The sequence below is a fragment of the Galeopterus variegatus genome, unplaced genomic scaffold (genome assembly GCF_000696425.1).
Source record: "Galeopterus variegatus unplaced genomic scaffold, G_variegatus-3.0.2 Scaffold1054, whole genome shotgun sequence".
NCBI classification, from domain to species: domain Eukaryota; kingdom Metazoa; phylum Chordata; class Mammalia; order Dermoptera; family Cynocephalidae; genus Galeopterus; species Galeopterus variegatus.
In genome coordinates, this window is record NW_007727165.1 from 13694 (window position 1) to 37769 (window position 24076).

Genomic DNA, 24076 nt, shown 5'->3' on the forward strand with positions numbered 1-24076 from the left:
AGGGAACTGCTCCACCAAAATGAAGGAGTAAACCAAGAAAGAGGAAGACATAGGATTAGAGAAACACAAGAGCAAGTCAAAGGGGCTCCCCAGGATAGTGGGGGAGAGAGAGATCCCAGGATGACAGCTATGTGGCCAGCAGAGTGTACAACTAATTCAGATTGGGGAAGGCAGAGAACTGGGAACAGATTGCTTCAAGGAGATGGAACTGACAGACTGCTTGATGTGGCTAAACGTGTTTTTTTTTTTAAAAGATGACCGGTAAGGGGATCTCAACCCTTGCCTTGGTGTTGTCAGTACCACGATCTCCCAAGTGAGCCAACCAGCCATCCATATATGGGATCCGAACCCGTGGCCTTAGTGTTATCAGCACCGCACTCTCCCGAGTGAGCCACAGGCCAGCCCATGTCTAAACATGTTAAAGGGATTTAGGAAACTGGCAAAAAGTTTGGGGTTGAGCCTGTGCTAAGTATGTTGAAAACAAAACAAACTCCAGAGAAAACAGAGCGTTATTCAGGAAAAGAAATCAAAGTTGACAAAATGGCTTGGCAGAGAATGGATGGGAGATAGAACAGGAAGGGTACATGTGTGTAGAGGGAGAAAGAAGAGGCAAAGGACAAAGACTGACTTCTTCCATAGTGAGAAAGCAACAGAAGATGCAAAACAGCAAAATTTGGAAGTTGCAACACAAAGGTAAATTCCAAAGGAACCAGCTAAATGTGGAAAGAAATTGCCTGTGGGGAGGAGGATAGCTATTTTTTGGTAAAAGACCTTGTAAACCCACTTGACTGTAAACCATGAGCATGTATAACTCTGATTTAAATTAAAAAAAACATAAAGAAATTGTACATGGTACCAGGAGTGTATGTAACAGGGACTCAACTTCAGTTAGTGAGGCTGGATCTCAGCTGAGATCTGAAGGTGAAGCAGGGTCAGGAGGGGCCAGAGTGGAGGGCACAAGAAGACCAGCTGGAGGCATTACAAAAGCTCAGGACAGAGCTGCTGGCAGCTTAGACCAGGACAGTGGTACAGAGGTAGAAGCAGGGAATAGATTCAGACCGATCAACAGACTAGGGAGAGTAAGAGGGAGGGAGGTGGGGGTTCCTGGGTTTCTGGTGGTGTTGACAAAGAACTTTTCTATCTATGAGAAAAGATTTTTTTTTTTTTTTTTTGGTCCTTTTTGAGACCAGCCGCACCGCGCTCAGCCAGTGAGCGCTGTGAGCGCACCGGTCATCTCTATATAGGATCCAAACCCGCGCCATGGGCTCGGCCTGAGAAAAGATTTTTTAAAAATCAGGTAGCAGAGACTCCTGGCAACACGAAGATAATTCACGATTGCTTGAAGGAGACAGCGAAAGCCCCACAAGAAAGACTTACTCCACGCTTCCTGGAAACAGATGATGTTGACTCCACACATCGCCGCCACCTCTGCAATGGACTCTATGCGTCTGTGAAGGGCAGAGACCTGACAATTAAAAAAGCAAGGATTAGAATCTATCTAGTTCTATTGGCAAAGACAATTTTTAGGGACTCATCCCAATACATGTTGAACAACAAACCCCCACCTAGCCAGGTGGAGAGGATGAGTAGGGTGGGGAGGTCCTAATACTTGATTTTCTCATCAGGCCCCAAATCTGCAAGGTGCAAAGGAGGTGCAAAGGCTCTGGGCCCCCACGGACACTTGGAAACTGCCACGGTTACCTAATCTGACAACAGAGGAGACCCCCACCTGTCTCATGGGGTTGCTGAGACACATGAATGAGGATGGTGCTGCTTCCTGCAAGCAGGACCCACACATATGACCATCCCCTGGGTCAACTGCTCCCCTTGGCCGTGTGACACAGTCCACTCTCCACCATCATGCACTCAAGGCTTTGGGCACGCCTCGCCCTGCCACTTCTACTTCTATGGTGTATATCTTATCATATAAGGACTCACCTTTCCCAGCTCTTTTAAATCCCCAAGGTTTGAGGTATGCTACGACCCCGGCCAGGAATGTGTTTCCCTCTCTTACCTGATCTTCCTGGAGGGGTTACCTGTGTCACATTTTGCCCCTCTGTGAACCTCCGCAGCTGCTGCGGCTGAGTGTCAGGTAACTTGGAGTCCCCCAGCCTATGGGTGCCCTCATGGCAGTGCTGTTCCCATTGGGCTGCCACTGTTCCTCCTTCCCCTGCTGTCTGTCACTCCCAGGACCCCACTGCCGCCTCCCAGAAGACATTCAGAAATGTTTGTTCAAAGAAAGACCAAAGGAACCAGGCTGAAAACCAGAGTGCACACATTCTTTCCAATGCCCTTAGTCTCTTCCCACAAGAGGCTGTGCACTCCATGGCTTCACGGACATTTGCTGATGGTGTCAGCCAAGTGGACACACATTTGCCTAGCGCTGGCAATATGCAAAGTGTACTTCTAGGTGCTGTGGGGGTGAGAACACCATCCCTGACCCTGCAACTTGACAATCTGGGACAGTAGAGGAGACATATTCACAAACAACAAATCCAGAGACAAAAAGTGAACTGAGAACCAGACAGCTTCTATTTTTTTTCTATTTTTAAATTTTATTTCTAATTGATACATAATTCTACATTTATATAGGTTACAATGTGATGTTTTGATATATGTGTACATTGTGTAATGATCAAATCAGGGTAATTAGCATATCCATCACCTCAAGCATTTAACGTTTCCTCGTGGTGAGAACATTCAAAATCTTCTAGCTATTTTGAAATATACAACCATTATTGTTTAATATTATAGTCATCCTACTGTGCAACAGAACACCAGAACTATTTCCTCCTATCTGTGTATCCAATGACCAACCTCTCCCTATTCCACCCTCCCCCACTCCCTCCCCAGCCTCCCCAGTAACTACTATTCTACTGTCTACTTCTATGAGATCACCTTTTTAGATTCCACCTGAGAGAGATCATGCAGTATTTGCCTTTCTGTGTCTGACTTACTTTGCTTCATACGTCTGCCAGGTTCTTACATGTCACAAATAACAGGATTTCATTCTTTTTATGGCTGAATAGTATTCCACTGTGTGTATATATACCATATTCTCTTTATACATTCATCTGCTGATGGACACTTACGGTGATTCCGTATCTTGGCTATTGCAAACACCACTGCAATAAACATGGGAGTGCTAATATCTTTATGATATTGATTTCCATTCCTTTGGATATATACCCAGAAGAGGGATTGCTGGATCATATGGTAGTTTTATTTTTAGTTTTCTGAGGAACCTCCACACTGTTTTTCATAATGGCTGTAGTAATTTACATTTCCACTAACAGGGCACAAGAATTTCCCTTTCTGTTCATCTTTGTCAACATTCACTAGTTTGTCTTTTTGATAATAACCATTCGAACTGGAGTGAGATGACATCTCATCATGGTTTTGATTTGCATTTCCCTAATGATTAGTGATGTTGAGCATGTTCATAATGGCTGTAGTAATTTACATTTCCACTAACAGGGCACAAGAATTTCCCTTTCTGTTCATCTTTGTCAACATTCACTAGTTTCTGTCTTTTTGATAATAACCATTCGAACTGGACTGAGATGACATCTCATCATGGTTTTGATTTGCATTTCCCTAATGATTAGTGATGTTGAGCATTTTGTCATATACCTGTTAGCTATCTCTACGTCTTCATTTGAGAAATGTCTATTCAGCTCATTTGCCCATTTTTTGATTGGATTACTTGTTTTTTTGCTGTTGAGTTCCTCATATATTCTAATACTAATCCCTTGTCCTGTTTGTAAACTATTCGTAAATCATTTGCAAATACTTTCTCTCATTCTGCAGGTTGTCACTTCGCTCTGTTGACTGCTTCCCTTGCTGTGTAGAAACTTTTTCATTTGATATAATCCTAATGGTTTATTTTTGCTTTTGTTGCCTGTGTTTTTGAAGTCCTCTTCATAGAGTCTCTGCCCAGCTCAATGTCCTGAAGTGTTTCTCCTATGTTTTCTTCTAGTAGTTTCATGGTTTCTTTCAGGTCTTACATTTAAGTCTTTAACCAATTTTGAGTTGATTTTTATATATGGTGAGAGACAGGGGTCTAGTTTCACTCTTCTGAATATGGACATCCAGTTTTCCCAGCACCATTTATTGAAGAGAATGTCCTTTCCCTAACATATGCTCTTGGTACCTTTGTTGAAAATCATTTGGCTGTTCTTTATTCTGTTCCATCGGTCTATGTGTCTATTTTTACACCAGTGCCATGCTGTTTTGCTTACTACAGCTTTGTAGTATATTTTGAAGTCAGCTGGTGCTGTGTATTGAATGTCCCCCCCAAACTCACTGAAGCTTAAATCATGTCCCCCCAAAGTTTAATGTGTTGAAGGCTTGGTCCCCAATGTGACAATGTTAAGAGGATAAGAAATCCTATTGTGATGATTGAAAGGGGGAGCCTTGGAGAGGTGATTAGACTGTAGGACCATGCTGTAATGAGCGGATTAATAACGGTGGTCGGAGCATGGTTCTGGCAGCTTTCAAAGGAGAGCATGTGAGAGTCTCTCTCTCTCTCTGCTCTGCCATTTTCTTCCATGTGAGACACCTGGGTTGCTGTGGGGCCACCACTAACAAGGCCCTCACTATAAATGTTCCCTGGACTGTGGACTTCCCAGCTTCCAAAACTGTAAGCAACAAATTTCGTTTTCTTTATAAATTACCCAGTTCTAAGTATTTTGTTATGAGCAACAGAAATGGACCGATACAGGTCCATTTTGAATCCAGCTTTGTTCTTTTTGCTCAAGATTGCTTTGGCTATTTGGGGTCTTTTATGGTTCCATATGAATTTAGGATTTTTCTTGCTATTTCTGTGAACAATCTCAATGGTATTTTGATAGAGACTGCATTAAATCTGTATGGTGTGGCTTCTCTTTAAATTCATGACCAGGAACCTCAAATGAGTCCTTAATGCTGCCTGACAATTATACCTTATTTTCCTGACTCATTCACTCTGCCACTCTCTTACACGACTTTCATACTTTTCACTCCTCAATCTTCCATCATCTTTCTTCCCATCCTCATTTTCATATGATGACCTTGTTTCCTATTTTACTGAGCAGTGTCAGAGGCCGTGTGGACTAGGGAGCCCTGAGAAAGAGAAAGAGGTGGCAGAGCAGGGGCGGCCCAGGCCTGGGGTGCTGAAGATCCAACCTCTCTGCCAGGAAGTGCTTGTGTAAGGAGATCCCTCCTGCTCTGCACGCAGCTGGGAGACTGCACCGCCACTGTGCCCGCTGCTCTTAAGAACCAGACAGCTTCTAATCCAGCGAAAGCAAAGGAAGGACTGATGTGAAAGATGATACAGAACTCAACCTGAATCCAAGTGACCTTAGGTTTCTCAAGAATCCCTAAGAATTCTTAAGCACACTGTATCCTGAGGAAACCTCTGCAGAGAAAGCCCTGAAAGTTTGAGCAGCTAGAAGAATGCTGTGGAGAAGTGTATAAAACAAATCTCCTGTGTCTATGACAACATGTTTCTTTAGGGAAATACAAGATGCTGTCACATTTATTTATTAACCGTAAGGTCATAAACAAATGCTGATCGGATTCCCGTAAGCCTGCAGGCACCATCAGCTGACACACTTCTGGGTATAGTGAGTCCCCGCCCTTAGGATTAAGGCAGCGAGCAGAACGCATGGACGGTCCTGACCGGTGTGTGCTGGCAGACAGCCCTCTGGCACGCAGATGAGAAGCAGCGTCCCGTGGAGAGAGCACCAGCTGGCCAAAAGGGCACCCTCTCAGTTGGTAACTAAAACTTCAGATCAACAGGGGGAGAGGAAATGGAGGGGAAGGTGGAAAGAACAGTGAGGAAGAGAGGAAAGAGAGAAAAGATAAGAACCAGAGGAGATGGAAGAGCCAGAGACGCTGGATGGAGGGAAGTGAGGAGGCCAGAGCAGGAGCAGGGAGGTCAGGGCTACCATTCTAGGTGCCCAAGACTGCCGCCTGGAACCAGTGGCCAGTCAGGGACTGCGGACATGTTCAAAACAAAGGCAGCCACAGCTCCCGTTTATGTATTTGCAGTCAAAAGAGGCTGTACCTGTTCTGCAACAGGGGCACCTGCAGGGAGGGGTGTTCTGTTCTGAACCAGCCCCACACGAACGATCTGGGGTCTTCTAAGCTGCTCCTGGGCCGCCTCAAAGGCATATCCCTGCAGTTCAAAGTCTCCTTCGGAAGCGGCTTCAAAAGCTCTGCTGGGCAGATCAAGCTTCCTAAATGAGCAGGAAAGAGGAAAGAGGATTTTGATGTAGTCAGCCGCATTTTAAGCCCCTCTAACCCCCTGCAGTCATTTATCAGGTAGAGAAGAGGTGGGGGCGTCCTGGCAAGAAGGTGTCCAGTGCCAGGGCCCAAGGGGGCTGGGAGCAGGAGGGCCCAGCTGTGAATGGACACTACCCTGAGTCTGGACTTTGCCTGAGAGTCAGTGCGGAGACCTAGGCAGGCAGGTGGCATGATTAGGCCTGGCCACGGGGGTTGGTGTTTTAGAGTTATTGAAATCAGGGCAGGGTTTAAAGTCCCAGCAGTCAGCACAGAAAGGAGGTAATAGATTCCATAAAACGTTTCTGAACGAGGATCAGAGGGCTATCTGAGCCTAGGGGACAGGGCAGGTTGTGATACAGAGAGGTGCTGTAGAGAATGAGACTTAGGAGACAGTTGGATGGAGAGGCCTGGAACTGAGACCAGTATGGAGGGCCCTGTGGCAACTCGCCAGTAAGGATGCTGGGTCTCAGGTAGGTGATCCCCACCACCTTATCCTGCTGCTGCTCCTGCTGGGGATGACAGGGGTGGGTGCAGTTCCATGCATGATGCTGGGCGTGCCTGATGGGACCACGTGGAAGGCCCAAGTGCTTATCCTGTTTTGTGGTTTGTTAACAAAGGCTAGAGAATTATTTACAGAATCCCCCACCTAAGTGACCATTGGCCAAACAGCAAATACCTCCTGATGCCTGTTGCATTCCCAGAGTTGGGGTGAAACCCTCAGAGGCATGGGACATGGCCCCCAGCCAGGAAGGGCTTACCATCTAAGGGCAAGATGATTATGAAATACCCAGAGAACACATCAAAAAATAACCTGACAGCCATTATCTAATAATAATATTTCTCTCCTACTTTAAATGACTTTTTAAAAGACGTTTCTTTCAAAATCACAGCCCTGTCAGCCCAAGCCCCCTGTCGCCGCCCCCTGCCAGGCGCTTTCTGTGTGACGGCCCTGACAGCTCTGAGTTCGGTTCCGCCCCTGACAATAAGCCTGCTTTTCAAATAGTCAAGATTCCCTTCACTCCAGCAGGTTAGAAATAGCAACAGTGCCCACACCATGCCTCCCCTCACTGTCACTGCCTCAGGCAGTCCTCCCACCCTCAGGTGGAAGGGTCCTTCTCAGGCCCCAGCTCCGGGACAAGTCATGCCTGGTGGACACAATCAGGCAGCTTTTCAGTAGCTGCAACTCACATATGCATAAGCAGCCACAAGGAGAAAAGGAAAAAGGCTCTGTGTGTCTCTTTCCCAAAGGTCCGTGGGCCCAGGAGCTGGACTGCCCTTTGGAAGTGTCCTGGCAGGCCCTGTCCTCAGCCTAAGGTCTCGGTCCAGGAAGATGTCAGTTGGAAGCACTTTTGTCTCAGGGGTACAAGCCTGGCTGTAACTATCATCTGGCTGATGTCTCTCTCCATCTACTGCCCACAGCTGTCTTCTCTCCCCATCTTCCCATGATGCACAACATCCTTTGCCTCTCCCCCTCCATCTATGCTGAGGCTTCCCACCCCCTCACCCTTATCTCCTTGCGGACACTCACTCTCCTAGGCCCAAGGTGATGCAGGCCAGGCCACTCCATTCTCTGGGATGGCTGCCTTTGGGGCTCTACCTCTCCTTAGCACCCCATCTACTATCCAGTCACCACCTATAAGGTCTCCCTGTCCTCTTGTTTGTTATCCAAGGCAGTTCATCACCATGTCCTGACCCACTGCATCTAAGGGAACCCAATCTGTGCTCAAGCCGCACCCTGTGCAGACACATTCAATAAACATGTGCTGTGCCCACCAAAGTCTTGGCACAGGAGATGCAGTGGGCACTGCAGTAGACTGAATGTTTACGTCCCCCCAAAATTCATACATTGAAATCCTAACCCCTAAGGTGATGGGGCCCTTTGGGAGGTGATTAGGTCATGAGGGCTCCACCTTCATGAATAGGATTAGTGCCCTTATAAAAGAGGCCTGAGGGAACTTTCTTTCTTCTTGCACCATCTATGAACCAGAAAATGGGCCCTCACCAAACCTTGGATCTGCTGGAGGCTTGACCTTGGACTTTCGAGCCTCCAGAACTGTAAAGAATAAATTTCTGTGGTTTATAAGCTACCCAGTCTATGGTATTTTGTTATAGGAGCCCAAATGGACTAAGACAGGCACTGATCAGCCACAGCTCAGGAGGGCAGAGAACAGCAAACGAGCCACAACCCAATATGGGGTCCACCATGCTGTTCACTACCCTCTCTTGGTCCCTGCAGTTGGCTCTCAACCCCCTACCCTTCATTGTCTTACCTCCAACTTCAAGGAGGAAAGCCCATCACTTCCTGTCTTGGCACCAGTACACCCTCCCGAGCCCCCATTTCCCCAACCCGGGGTCAAGGCAGACCATGCCTAAGTGTGCCAAGCTCCTGCCTCCTCAGCAACCTCTCACTTATGGAACTTCATTTCCCCCCCTCTAATGGCTCTTTACCATCAGCGTTTTAAATAATTAAACTAGAGCTTTGTTAAAAAAGAAACATGCTCATGGCAGGGAAAGATCAAACAACAGAAAAGGGTATAAAATGAAAAATAAGGTCCCCTCTCCATCCCACTCCTAAGCCCCAGTCCCAAACCTCAGAGACAACCCCTCTGAAACAATGTTTTATGTATCTTTCCAATGTTTTTCTATATAGGTGTTTGATTATGAATACAATGGCATCGTCCTGAATATTGTGCTCTTCAACTTACCTTTTTCACTTAACAGTATACTCAGCTTGGACATCTCTCCCTGTTGAAACCTAAAAACCTACCACACCCACCATTAAAGCTGTTAAGAGTCTTTCCTGTTAAAAAAAAAAACAGAAGAGAGAGAGAGAGAGAGAGAGCACTCCACAGGCGTCCATCTTGTTACCTCACTTGCTCTCTCCTTTCTGCTCCCCTTCGTAGGGAGCTTCCAAACACACTTTCCCTCAGCTCAGCCCTCACTTCCCAACCTCTCCTCAGCTCCTTGTTCTCTGGTACCCACTCCCCACCTCAAGAACTGCCGCCAGCCTTTCTACTGCTAAAGTGAGTAGACTCCCTGCTGTCCCCCCCTGTATCATCAGACGCTTCTTTTCCAGTCCTGCCCTAGAATCCTCCCACCCCAGCATCCTCACCTCCAGAGTCTCCCACCAAAGTCTCTGCTCTCTCTGACATCTATAACATCCGGGCTCTCCGGCATTCCCTCCAGGCCTCTCCCACTCTGCACCCACTCCTCCTCCACCTGGAAAGACCATCTCTAGACAGCTGCCAAGCCCAGCCTCTTCCCCAGAGGCCTACCTCCACATAGCCAAAGGCCACTGGACACCCCTACCTGGAGACCCCAAAGGTACCTGGAGTGCGTTGAATTGTGTCTACATGCTAACACCCAGAAACTATGAATGTGACCTTACTTAGAAAAAGAGTCTTCACAGATGTAATAAAGGTAAGGATCTCAAGAGAAGATCATCCTATATTATTTGGGTAAAACCAAAATCCAATGACAAGGATTCTTATAAGAGACACCCAGAGGAGAGACACAGGGACAACAGGAGACGGCTATATGAAGATGGAGGCAGGGATTGGCTGCCACAAGCTAAGGAATGCCAGAGATGACCAAAAAGTGAAAGGAAGGATTCTCCCCCAGAGCCTTCAGAGGCTTCACAGAGGGGGCCATGTCTAAGTCAGGCTTTGAGGAGTGAACAGGTGTTTAAGTGTGAGAAGACCTCTTAAATGGGTAATAATTTTCTATCTTCAGTTCAAAATCCCATTCGTAGCCAAATCCCACCCAATTCCAAGAACTGAGCAAGTACAAAGGTTTACACCTTAGAGATAAAACCTGGAAGGGTAAAGTGGAACAGAACCAAGAAAGGGGGTTAAGGAAAAGAGAGGAAAAGGGGAGCCATTTACTCAGTTATTCTGAACCAAACCCCAGTATAAGGCCTGGCAGTCAGTGGTCAATAGACGCTGGCTACCATTTTATCACTCATTATAATCCCTCCCCACTCTGGAGCGATCCAAATACTGATAAAATCGCTCTTGCATGGTAGTCCTTGGCCTAACCTCAGTCCTACTCCAGAATGTGCCCCAACCAGTCGCCCATGTGGGAAATTTATTTCTTTTCCTAAGATTCTTCTGCTTTATCTCTCCCTGACACCCATGAGTTCTCTTCGTCTTTTTTCCAGGAAAACATGCTGATCTCACCCTTAAACTAATTTCCATCCCTAGAAACTAAAGCCTAAGACATTCTTGCTTTAATTAAGACACCTTCTTTGGAAGCCTCAACTCTAAGACACTTTCCAGGTGACTAGTCTTTACAGGTGCAGTGGAAAGTAGAAGAGAAGTACAGTATCAGCACATTGGGAAGGGTCTTGAAGGTCATCCAGCCCCTCTTTTTGATAAGGCTCTGTAACACCACACCCCCAAAGACAGTTGTTTTATCTTTACCATCCACTAACTGCAAAAACACCCTTGGATCTGACACTGGAAACCATTGATCCAGTCAACACCCTCCAGTTACTGGTGAGCTGATTAGGTTCCTGCAGCAAGGTCACTGCCACAAGGTCCTGGAGCACACACACAATCTGGCTGGTTTGGGGGTGGCAGGGAGCCCACAAATGAACAAGGAAGTGGAAGGAGATTTAGTCAGGAGCTGCATGGGGTCAGGGTTGGATATCCTTCTAAAGGCCCAGGAAATTTCTTATAGAGTTTTAAGCAAAGGAGCATCAGGATATGATTTACATTTTAAAAAGGTCCATCTGGTTGCTGAAGAGACACATGGACTGAAGAGAAGATCCAGCTTTGTTTACCCAATGTCCAGCAGTGCACTGCCCTCAGAAAATCCTAGTGGCACACGCAACTTGCTGGGAGTGGGAAGACTTGTACCAAGCATGGTAACTAACTCCTGTGGCTTGCCAGCAGGAAAGGTTCTGGGGCTAGCTAGATTCAGCCAGCCTCTATCTCCAAGGGTCTGCCAGAGGCCTGGCCACTGCAGGAAGGCGGGTGTGGGGCTGGACAATCAGCACATCTGCTAGGGGGCTCTGGCTGGAGGCACTGACACGGCCAGGGCCAGACGTCCACAGAATAGGCCTGCCTCTGGGGAGGAAGCTGGTCACTCAAAGGGGGGAGAGGTTTGGGGGTGGCCACAGAGAAAGCCCTGGAGAGTAAAAACCTTCCTTTTCCTTTCCAGTTCTAGGTCCAGGGAAACGTGGGGGGAAAGTGATTTGTAAAGGTCACTCGGGGATTTTGCAACCCTCGAGGGCCCCAGGGGCTGTCACGTCTAAATCTCCTGTGGTATCAGCCCACCAACTCAGGACTTCATCACCACTCCTCAGAACCCTTCGGACTCTGAAGCTTTCCCCCATCCCCCCGACCCACACTTAGTGGTCCCGAGACCCCCCCCAACTCTGCCTCTGGGCCCCAGACCTGGTCTCCTTGCCATAAAGAATGCGCTTCACCTCCCGCAAGTCTGCCGGTGGTAGGTGCTTCTCCAGGCACTGCTCCAGCGACTCCCACTCAGGTCCGGCCATGGCTTGATTCAGCAATCGCTGGAGTCCGGACCTAAACTGACCGCCCTTTGATCCTGGGAGGAGGAAGCCAGGCCCGCGCAAGCGCCTCTCTCCCACTCTGGTGCAGTCGAGCCTGGAAAGCATCACGTGCGCACGGCACGCCCCCTCCTTGCGCCTCCGCGGCGAGCAGCCAATCTGCGCTGCAGGGCTGCACAATGGGACCGCCCCTTGCCCTTCGCACCTCCTTCAGCACGCGCCAGGGCACGCCTCCTCCGCGGGCGGGACCGCGCCGAGCCTCGAGCTTCAGCTGCACGGCGCAGCGGAGGCTGCTCCCTCCCGCCGCCCTTAGAGGCCCTCGCGCAGGTGCCCGAGGCGGTCTTCTCGCTCTCTTAGCCCTCGCACTCGCCCTAGCCTTCAGGTTCCTTCCCTCACCTGCCCCGAGGTGTCGAGGCTGAACGCTGGAGAGACCGTGAGGGAGGCCTGGGCGTGGCCTCCCGGAGGCTGCGGCGCGGGTCTGAGGTAAATGGCCGGCCCGCCGCGCCTCCGCCTTCGCCTTCTCGGACCTCCGCGGGGGCCCTCGCCTCCTCGACCTCCTTCTCTGGTCTGCGGAATGGAGGCAACAAGCCGGGCCGGCCCACCGCACGGGACTGCTGAGGAAGGTATGGGACGAGTTCCGGTGTCCCGCGGGCGCGAGGCAGCACCTCTGTCTCTCCCATTATGTGTGAGGAGTTCTGACCCCGAGGAGCCGACCCGGAGTCCCGGCCTGGGCCTCGCGCTTCCACCCTGGGCTTCAGGGCCGCGCGACTTCGTTTGAAGCAGGGGTCAGGTGAGGAGGCGGTGGAAGCTTGCGGTTCCATGTGCCTTCGTCGAGTTGGAATAGTAAAATGCCGGGTCCCCGGGCAGGGCTGCATCCTCTGGACCCTGGAGCCCCTTTTAAGCTCTGCCCGCGGCAGCGCGAGTGCTCATATGGGCACATTCCTGGGGAGGGGGCACTGTAGACTGTAGTTGAGGTGGTGGGAGTAAGGGCCCGTCTTGCTGTTCCCGCTGATCTAGAGGGTGCCACCCCCTCAGGAGCCAAAGGAGGATCCCCGTTTCACCCCTTAGTGAGAATTAGGACAGTAAACATTTGGGCAGGCAGTATGGTGAAGGACCAGTCTGCTCAAATCCTGGTTTAGTCACTTAGAGACCTTGTGACCCCAGGGAAGTTATTCAGTCACTCGGAACTTCTGTTGCTCTATTTGTAAAATCAGAGTACAAATACTGCCTTGCAGGTTGTTTAAAAGTAGGATAAGGTAATCACAAAGGGAGCTCATTTATATAGAATCTTACGTTGGAAGTAGGTGCTGTAGGGCAAAATACTTTAGGTATTTTATATAGGCCACTAACTCACAGGTTTTGATCATTGTTTTGAGCAATGTTAGCTGACCATTTCTAGTATCTACTGAAAGCTGCCCTTTCAAGAATGCAAAGTCTGAGGACTTTCTGTGTGTAAGGCACCACCATCACGGCAATGCAAAGATGGAGAAGACCTTGTACCTTTTTTCCATGATGTAGAGACAGACATGTAAATACTTGTAAATAAAACAGATTTAAATAATTTAATATGAAAAAGGTATACAACATGCTATGGAGTGCAAATGAAGGGGTGATTTCCAGCCTAGAAAAGGGAATCATTGAAGACCTCATTAAAGAGGCTTCATCCCCAAATCAAAATGCCTCAAACTGAACTTTTAACTCCCTTTCTCAGGCCTGCTCTTGTCTTCTATACTACATTCCTTATTTCAGTAATGGCCTCACCACCCACTCATTTGCCAAGCCTTTGGGAGTCATTCGCAATTCCTCCATGTTCTTTCCCCCATAGAATCAAGCATTAAGTTTTGCTAAATTTATCTCCTGGGTTTTGTTAAAATCCTTCCACCTCCCATCTTATGCCTGCAATCATGTCATCTTTTGTTTGGGTTGTTGCCAGTCTTCTGACTTGTCTCTCCACCTCTGATGTCTATCCTTAGTTGTCTTCCTAAAACTAATATCTTACCATCCTTCGTACCCTCTCATTCAGTGTCTCCCTACCTGGAATCACTTTACATCCTCTGTTTTGTGAACTCCTACTCATCCTGCAAGGTGCAGTTGAAATATCACCTCCTCTATAAGGTCTTCTCTAATTGTCCCACAAAAAGTTAGGCTCCATCAGTCCTTTATAGATACCTCTCTTAGTATATTTATCAGATACTATCGTGTAATTATTTCTGAACTCTGCGGGAACTGGGTCTGATATACTTTTGAATCTAAAGGGCTTTGGCACTCAATAAATCATTGCTGAAGGAATTATGATGTGATCAAGGACATTCACTGAGGTGGTGACATTTTAGTTGGACCTCGAAGAAGGAGTAGAAACTATTATTACTACTTAAATTGCTTAATCCATCTTTTTCTATTGTTCAGTGATAGATCATTCACACTAGGTCATTATAAACCAGTGTTTCACAAATACAAAGCACAAACTTTAGAATAAAGAAGAATAAAAAAAGTTGTATTAAAATTTTTATATTTGCCTGATTTATTTTTCATTCTGAATGATAACAAGGCACTTCACTAGATCCTTCTCTGGTAATCATTGAAAAAGACTTTAAGCCCTGCTCTAGTTTCTTTCTGAAATATGTAACCAAACCCTAAAAGTTATAACTGTTTAAGCATTCTAGAGTAAGGGACTCTTCCTTGTTTTGAAGAACAACTCTTTCTGTGACAACGTGGTGTGCTTTATGATGTATGATCTGTAATTTGGTAAGTTGTATAAAAACATGGGCAGGAAAGATAGAATACACACAACCTCGATATATGGTGGGTTCCTCTGGAGAGGAAGGTAGGAGAATGAGATAGAGGAATGGGGATCATCTGCTGATGTATAATGTTTTAATTCTTTCAAAAAGAGATCTGAAGCATATGACAGTATTAACATTTTAAAAATCTGGGTGTTTGTTATTACCCATGTTCTCTTTGTGTTTGAAATTTTTAAAATATATATTTTATAGAAAAAAGAGCTGTAGACCAGGAGTCATGAAACCCGCAGTTTAGTTTGGGTTCTACTGTAACCTCAGTTTTCCTGTTGTAAGAAAGGCAGGGGAGGGGAGAGAACTGGGAAGATAGTCTATAGAGATGACCCAAGTCTTTTCCTAATTCTAATAAAATATAATTCTAATAAAATATAATTTTAATAATCTAGTCATATATAAATTCCTCTGTTTAATTATGACAAAAGTTTCATTATAGAGGGTGGTTCTACAGAATGAGCTTATTTGTATGAGTGTCTGTTTTTAGGTGTTACTTTTAAATTCATAAAGTGTTCATTTTAATACTTAAGGAAGGTTCTCAAGGTACTGTGGGTTTTGCTCATTAACATGTGAAGGACTAAAATTTTGTGAAGATCATTGGTGCCCAGTCCTTGCCAGGGTAATGTCACAGAGATCCCACCTGTCCTCTTTTTTCCTGTGAGCCAGAGGGACTGCTTATGCCCTCCTTAAGCACTTTACAGCACACAAAGCCTTTTGCGTCTTCTTATCCCATTCGATTCTCCTAATAATACTGTGAGATAAGGGGCAGGGTTTCTTGGTATTTGACATTTACTGGAAATGAAACTATAGGAACCAATATTTCACTCATAGTCAAGAAGATAAAGATCTGAGGTGATCCAGTTTCTAAACAACTTTCTAAGGCCCAATTTCTGGGTTAACTTGTCCCTACATGGTGTTCCTTAGCTCAGAAGTCACAATTCTTTTTTTGCTAGGGTTTATTTTATTATTATTATTATCATCATTATATAGATTTAAGTGTCTTACATGAAAGACATTTGGAGTAGAACACCCAAGTTTACTGAAAAGGATTTTGTAGCAGAGTAAGACCAGCCTAGTCAAAATTGTGACATATGAGTTTCTTTGTCTCCCTTTTAGCAGCCTGAACTCTTCGTCCCTTGTTTTTGCTTTGGGTTCCTTTCTTCTCATGATTAGCACTGCTCATCTCTGAAAGGCCTCTTAAAAATTTTTTTTTTAAGTTTTCGTTTATTTTAATTGACAAATAATTGTGTACATTATGGGGTACAATGTGATGTTTCAGTACATGTACATATTGTGGAATGATCAAATCAGGCTAATTCGCATATCCATCACCTCAAGTATTTATCATTTCTTTGTAATGAGAACATTTAAAATCCTCTCTTTTAGCTATTTTGAAATATACGATGCATTATTGTTAACTGTACCAGTAAATTTTTATAATCCATCTTACTGTTAGCTGATATACACTAAAATGCAGTGTTCAACTCTATTTTAGTAGGAAACTCTTAAAGATCCTGTAGGAAGGACCTCTGATGGTGGAACTGTCAGGCTTGAGGAGAGACCCTGAGAGAAATATTTAGATCAGGAGACACCACCCCTCAGAAAACATCATACAGTAGCCTAATTTTTTTCTGAAATATGGCCTATCTGATGCATTTTATGCATTCCTATTGCTACTGTTCTTGTACAGGCTCTCATCATCTTCTAGATTACTTCATAATCAGTCTTCCTACCTCCCAACTTCAAATTCCCCCTTGACCTTGATTCTCAGAATAATCCATTAGTTTAGGCTGCAGTCTAAAATGGCATGGCATAAGGCCCTCGGATTTGGCCTCATGCCGTGCCTCTTCCCTGCCTGATACTTTGGACTCTAGCATTGTCAAACTACCTCTAATTGCATAAACACTCCACACCATATCATGCCTTTGTCTTTGCTCAGCTTCTTCACCTAGGTAATTTCTACTCAAACCGTAAGGTTCAAGTCAAGTGTCTTCTCTTCTGGAAAGCCTCCCTGGCTCCTTCCTTGCTAAGTTCCTATTTCTGTGTTGCCATAGCACTCTGTGCAGCTACTATTGAATCTGTTAAAGTTTTTTGAGAATAGAGGTATGGCATATCTTTGAATCTACAGTGCTTTGCATATAACTGATGCTCAATAAATGATTGTTGAATCAAATTGAACATCCTGTCAGTATTTACAAATGTTTACATAGTCACTCACCAGGTCCTTTTTACATATACAGTCATCCCTTGGTATTTGTTGGGGATTTGTTCCAGGACCTTCTGCAGATACCAAAATTTGAAGATGGTCAAGTCCCTGATATAAAATGGCGTAGTATTTGCATATAACCTATGCACATCTTCCCATATAGTCTAAATCCCCGAATAGCTCCAACAATAGTAGATATTGGGATGGGAGGGTCTATCCCCTTGGGCTGCTTCATATAGTACAGCTCTGTTTACAGGAAAGTTGCTGGTTCAGTATCTCATGGTTTGTCCCTCTTTGATTAACTTCTTGGCCCATATTCTCTTGGATTAGGAATTTGGTGGGATCCTTAGGCATGACATTCCTGAGTTACAGAGAATATGTGTCAGACCTCATTTTTAGAAATGTCCTTGCTATAGGTAGTAGCTGCTTACTTGTATTTTGTAAGAGAAAGGATATTGGACTGAGTATTTAATAGGTTCTAACCTTGATTTTACTATTAGGTAACTGCAGCTTTAGGTAAATTATTTGATGCCACCTCCTAATCTCTAAAGTTAAAGGTATTGGACTAATTCTCATACATTCTATGATTTTATAATTGCTGAAATGTGAGACCCTTTTTAAAATCCGGATGGCAATGGCAAGTAGAGCACATTGCCTAACACCTAGAGAACACCTTGGATATTAGTGCCTTAAGGCCAGGGACTTGGTCTGTCTCACTTGTGTTGGAATGCCATGAGTACAATGGAGACTGAACTAGACTAGAAATCAAAGGATTTAGTGTTCATCCCTTGTTCTACCCCTTTTTGGCCATGTAACTATAGATAATTCACAACTTTTCTGAGTCTCAATTTCTTCGTCTAAATACAAGGATAATAATACCTACCTTACTTTTTTTGATTTGAAAGAATCTAATGAACTAAGTTGAAATGCTTTGAAAATATAGTGTTATCTCTATAAAATATATATATATTCTTTTCCTTTTTGTCTTTTTTTACTGACCGGTAATGGGATCGCAACCCTCAGTGTCGCGCCCGTACCGGGGACCGGCAACGGGATCGCAACCCTCGGTGTTGCGCCCGCACCTCGCTCAGCCAGTGAGCAGGAACTGGTCTCCACATGGGATCCGAACCCTCGGCGGGAGTGCCGCCGTGCTCCCAAGCGGCGCACTCTACAGTGCGCCACCGGGCCGGCCCTCTATAAAATATTTTTAATCAAGGAAAAGGTGTTTAGATATAATTCTCCCATGGAAAATTATAAATATACCATCTTTAATGTACTGTATATATGCTTATCTTTGAATTATTTTTCCAGTGGTGATAATGGCTTTGCATTGAGTCATTTATAGTCTTTTCACCAGTTCTTCTGGTGATAAATATCATACATTTGAAAGATGGGTAATTTTGAGAAAGTCTGCAGTCTGAGACCATGAAATAAAGCACAGGTGACTAGCCTAAGGTGACATCTAGTCTGTGACTCATCACTAGTTTGCCTAATCCTTTGGGCTAGCAAACTAAGCATGGGCATATGTATCATCAGAAATGCAAAATCCTGGGCCGGCCCGGTGGCGCACTGCTATAGTGCGCCGCTTGGGAAGTGTGGCGGCGCTCCCGCCGAGTGTTCGGATCCCACATACAGACCGGCCGCTCACTGGCTGAGCGAGGGGCGGGAGCAACACCGAGGGTTGCGATCCCGTGGCCGGTCCCGGTCTGGTATGGGCGCGACACTGAGGGTTGCGATCCGTTGCCGGTCACGAAAAAAGACAAAAAGGAAAAAAAAAAAAAAAAGAAAGAAATGCAAAATCCTGGGTTGAATTTTTGGGCCCCAAACTTTATGAAGTATCAGCATGGTAATCAAACCTTTCTCTCTACCTCCTTCCCCCCTAAAACAATTGCATTGGTATGTAATGGGCTTTTAGCAGGAGTATGTGTGGAATTTAGGGGTGTTTAGTTGTCTATAAGCTCAATGTGAGTAAACAGTTTGTTGTCGCTACCAAGAAAGCTTACATGGTCTTTGGTTGCATTATGAGAAATATAGTACTCAGAACACAGTGGAGGTGACTGTCTCACATTGTTCTGTGGTGGCCAGGGCACACCTAAAGTTTATCTAGCTCTGGGTTAGATACATGGCATATACATCATCTTGAATATACAGAAGAGAAAGATGTCGGTGAGAACATCTAACAAAAACAAAGAGTTAAAGGCACTGGGAATGTTTACCTAGAAAAACAAAACAAACAAACTCAGGAAATGGCCACTTTATTCAGATTTCTGAAGGAAAATAAGAAGTTTTTATTTGTTCCACATGCCTGTAAGTAGAGGAGCTGAAGTCAATGGATAGAAACTAAGGGAGGCATATTTCAGCCCAATACAGTTATTTCCAACGGGTGACGTCAAAAGATAAACTGGGAAGGGGGGCTAGGACAAAATTGGGTAAGAGACACAAAAAATAATTATGATTTTTAATATTGAACATGCTGATAATATTGATTTGATCATCACATTTGCACACAAATACTGATAGTCAACTCTGTACTCCATAAATATGTGTAATCAATTATAGTTCATTTAAAAAATAAACTAAAGATGAAATAGGCAGTCTCTGCAGGAGATGAGTTCTCAGTCATTCAGGGTGTTCAAGTGTGGTCCAGATGACCACTTGGTGGGAGTATTGTAGAAGAAAGTCAATTGTCAGATGGGTGCTTGAACTAAAGAGTCTATGATTTATGTGTATTGCTATAACATGAACCAAAAAAATCTTAGGGCTATCAAATTCAAAGAACCATAAACAGGCCATAGAATAGACAGTTTGGTATCTCAAGAAGTGAAAGTCAAGAAGTGCGATCCTACCATTGGGTCTCTGCAGACATAGGCTTCAATTCTTTCTAAGAATCAGGCATCGGAGCCTCTCATATAGTCCCAAGTTTCTCTCCGATCCAAGGGAATTGGTCTGACCATACCATCTGCACCTAGGGAGCCAAACTGATATTGGTGTGTGTCCAGAGTAATCCACTGAAGGCCCTCTTCCATGGTCAACCTCTATAGTCACTAGCCAAAAAGAGCTTCCTAAGCCTGGTAGTACTACCTATCTTATTGGACTTCCAGGCCATGCTTCTGGGAAACCCAGCCCCATATCTGTTAACTGTGTACTTTTCCTTTCTGGACTCTGAAGGGTTAGTTTCAGCAGTCTCTGACAAGCTGCAGTTTGTCTCACAAGGGTCTTACAACTATTTGACATTTGTTCTCTTCATTGGTTAGTTTTGTAAACATATGAAAAAATTTGTGGAAAAATAGAATTAGTGCGAATCTTTTCATGAACTCTTTGAAGTACTCTTGTATATTGAGTGAGCCAGACGTTGTGCCAGGCGTTGGGGTCAAACACGAATAATTCATATGATTCTTGTTCTCGTAATCATAATAATAATGGCTTCTACTTCTTGAGCACCTGCCATGTGCCAGGCCTGTAAGTGACAGACTTCACAGAGCAAGAGGTGCATTATGAGGGGATGAGGGAAAAAATTGGAGAGTTTGTGTCCCATAAGGCTCCAGACACAGCACGTAGTTAGCACTTAATAAACAGTAGCTGTGTTTATAATGTTAGGTGATAACATTACCAAAAGTGCCACACAGGTCCAGAGGTGGGAGTAAAAACATCTGAGCCAGAAGGATGTGTGGAGGACACAGGAAGGTCAATACAAGAAGAAGGAAAAGCAAAACTGCAAGCAAGAAGGAAAAGCAGAAAAAAGATAGCCATTGCAGAGTAGCCAGTCTGTCTGGAACACAAACAAGAGTACATAAAGGGGTTGCATTGGAACAGTGTATGGGAAGCAGATCTAGAGAGTTCTAGAGATGTTTGCTATAGAAGGACTCTAACCACGAAACCTTTTACCATATTCACAGGAGAAAATGATTGTGTGAATCTGTAGAAACCGGAAGGATAAGACACAAGTCTGAAAATTATTCAATTAAAGGAAGGAAGATTGCAGACTGCTTAGTCACCTGAAGAGAGAGAGTGGAGCTTACAAAATGAGATGATTACATCACTTAAGTGAGCATTGATCAACATCCTTGGCAGGACAAGTGGAAATGTTTTTCTTTTAAATAATTCAAGCCTGCAGACTTCCAACGCAGTTTAAGATAGTATAAGAGTCTGCTATATATAAATGTGGATAGTATTACAGTGGTGAATGAATAGAATGCAAAGGAGGAGTAAGTAAAACTGTGTTTAGTTAAGAGTTCATGAATAAAGCCCCTGATGGTAAATACACAATAGCCTTCATTTGAAGATATTGTATAAAGGGAAGAAAATACTATTTGCTTGTTGACCTGGATAATAACATACTTAAACCATATTTTGCTATCATAATCATCAAGCCTGATGATCTATTTCTATAAGGTAGACAACTCAAAATCTATGACAGATTTTCATGGCTGGCTACTCATATTTCCCTCAATCAATACGGAAAGTGGTGGTGGGGAAAGAAATGAAATTAAAAGAGTATTAAAGTTATGGGCATATAGTATAGGATTACGTAGAATGATACTGTTTAATAACTTTTCCATCTGTTGGAAAGTAGTGTTCTTATATTATTAGAAGCAGTATGGTTCAGTAGCAAAATCATTTTTAAGTTCCACATCTGCTGCATATTAGTTTTATAACCCTGAGCAAGTTATTTAATTGTTCTTGGGCTTCCTTTTATTCTTCTTTAGCATAGTACTGACTTGTATAGATGATAGTACTGGCTTGTACGGTTGCTTCAAGGATTAAATGAAAAGCAAATCTGTGAAATAATTAGCAGTACAACGCCGAGATCTCAGTAGGAGCTTAGACATGTTAATTCTCCACTTTTCCCCTACGGTGATGTTACCACTCCTCAGAATAGGAAAACCTCTGTTGAAGTTGCCCAAGGAGTCAGTGGCACAACCTCTGGAAAAACCTTAGTGTTGGTACGCAAGAAATCTCTCTCTCTCTTTTTTTTTTTTTTTGAGGTTAGATTTTACTTTTGATAAAACAAGAAAAGTTAACTCAGAGCTAAGTTAAGTTAATAGGTGATTAGGTTGGAGATGTTTACAAATAAAGTGTGACTGTTTAATAATTGGTTTTCTTGTTTGGATTATAGATTGACTCTGAAAGAAACTCCAGCAGAGAAGTTCCAGAAAAGCATTGAGCAAAACAGCATTTTTGGAATGAGTTTTGGATAAGTTTTTGTATGTTTAAACCAGCTTTGTTGCTTTGTAATCACACCTCATTTCCGTGGAAAGTATGATGCAAAACAGAATTGGTAATAGAGATTAGCAGAGAGTGAGGAGAAAATAAAACCAAAGGAAATATTCAAAGGCCATCCTACTGGCAGAGAGCCTAATCAAAACATTAAAATTCTTTATATGCAACTCAAGCCTGGTTACTAACAATTTAAAAGTCTCATTTCTGAATCTTACTGTACTAAGGCCTCTTATATTCTCCCAGAGCAGTGCAGTTCATCTTCAACTCACATATCTTGAAATAAATTTATCTTCCTCTTATTAATGTCTTTCTTTGATTTTCCCAGAATTAAAAAATTAAATCTGATTCTTTGTTCTTACATTAAGCCTGTTACTATCATTGCTCCTTGAAAAATGTCTTGCATCCTGCCCCTTCTCCAGTCTTACCACATCCACCATCATCACCTTCCTCACTGAATCTTGCCTGCATCATTGTATTAGCTAGGAGGCTGTATTAGTTAGGAAGCTTATTTCTCCTATTTCAGTGTTTGTCTTCCAGTAGAGCCTTTACAGATTAATACTTTCACATTGGTTATCCTAAAATAACACTCCTATATTGTGTATATATTTATTATAATATCTAACACTCTGATTTATAGGTAATTGTTTATGAAATAATCATTTGTGTACCTATCTCTTTGGTTAGATTTCAAGATATTTGAAAGCAGGAACTATTTTATTTATCTGTGCCAGTAGTGCTTAGCACAGGACCTCACACATAGCTGTATGACTTTGAGCAAATTATTTAATGGCTCTATGCCAAAATATCCTCATCAGTAAAATGAGAATAATAGTACCTATCTCAAAGGACTGCTGTGTTAAAAGAGCATGTGTGGACATCAAAAGGTAGTTTTTATATTATTATAGCTTTTGTATATGTTAGCTTTTGTATTATTAGAGTACTCAGAAAAGTTAATCCTTTCTTATTTTAGGCAAACTCCTTTTTTCCTGACTTTTGAGTCTCTGTTAATCTGGCCCTACTTTATGACTCCAGCTTAGTCCCATTGTTCCCCAACATAATCTCCTATTCCCATTAAGCCAGGCTCCTTTCTGTTCTGCAAATACTCTGTGCCATTTCCATTCTGGAGCATCCTGCCTTTTACACTCTCCTGTCACAAATTCTACCCATCCTTTTAGATCCTGATTAAGTCTTTTCTCCTCTGTGATATCTTCACCAACAGTTTTATCTTATACTCACCTTTCTCTCTTCTTTTCTTTTTCCTTTTTTCCTTTTTTTCTTTTTTTCTTTTAAGCCTGCAGAAGTCAATCACCTGTCTCTTTTCTGAGCTTCTCTGGCATTTATAGTCTGTGTTTCAGTTTAGGTACTTAACAGTTTCTTGAGTATATCATGTTTCTCCAACAAGAGTGTAATCTCCTAGAGCACAGGGACCATCCTGTATTTCTTTCATATTCTCCATGCACATGGCATAGTTCTGGGCTTTTATTAATTCATTTAATAAGCATTTCTTAATGCATATTTAATGTATAATAGTAGGCAGTGGGCTACAGTAATTAATAAGACAATGTTGCCCATCTGAGGTACCTCCATTCTAATGGCAACTATCAATATTCAGGATTTTGTGTAGTCAGTGTTCTGGAAGACTTTATATCAGATGATTAATATGCTCAGATCTATTAATTAGATGAATCTGGGATCTAAGCAGAGGATGAACAGGGAGAGTGACTAGAAGTAAGGGCTTCCAGTCTGCAGCAATAGCCAAGGCAAGACATGATGAGAGCCTGAACCAAAGCACTAGGAATAGCAGGGATGGATTCAAGAGCCAGTGTGGAAATAAAAATCAAGGGGATCATGATCACTCGAATACACAATATGGAGAATAAAAGACAGGGACATTCAAGATGACTCAGCTTCTTGCTTGAGCATTGGCTTAATGGTGAGGCCATTTAGGAAATAGGAGCCACGAGACAAAAGCAGATTTGGAGATTAAGATGCCTGTGGGACCTCCAAAGAGAGAGATCCCTGTGAATAGCTGGAAACTCAGGTCTAGGGCTTAAGGGTTGGAATTTGGAGTGG

At 43.9% G+C, this 24076-nt stretch overlaps 1 protein-coding gene and 1 long non-coding RNA gene across 2 annotated transcripts in view; one reads left to right on the forward strand and one right to left on the reverse strand.

Moving 5' to 3' along the window:
- Positions 1 to 11814, reverse strand: part of UPB1 (ureidopropionase, beta) — a 22196-nt gene extending 10382 nt beyond the window's left edge. Inside the window, exons 1-3 of the mRNA XM_008574508.1 lie at positions 11667 to 11814; positions 6050 to 6221; positions 1378 to 1465 (exon numbers count right to left, since the gene is read on the reverse strand). Of these exons, the coding sequence (XP_008572730.1) occupies positions 1378 to 1465; positions 6050 to 6221; positions 11667 to 11770 (364 nt within the window). The 5' untranslated portion in view covers positions 11771 to 11814. The remainder of the gene's footprint in view (positions 1 to 1377; positions 1466 to 6049; positions 6222 to 11666) is intronic.
- Positions 11815 to 12323: 509 nt separating this feature from the next.
- On the forward strand, positions 12324 to 22054 carry LOC103591925. Its single transcript, XR_550627.1, has 3 exons — positions 12324 to 12408; positions 20680 to 20827; positions 21900 to 22054. It is a non-coding gene; the product is annotated as an uncharacterized LOC103591925 (long non-coding RNA).
- The last annotated feature ends 2022 nt before the right edge of the window (positions 22055 to 24076 follow it).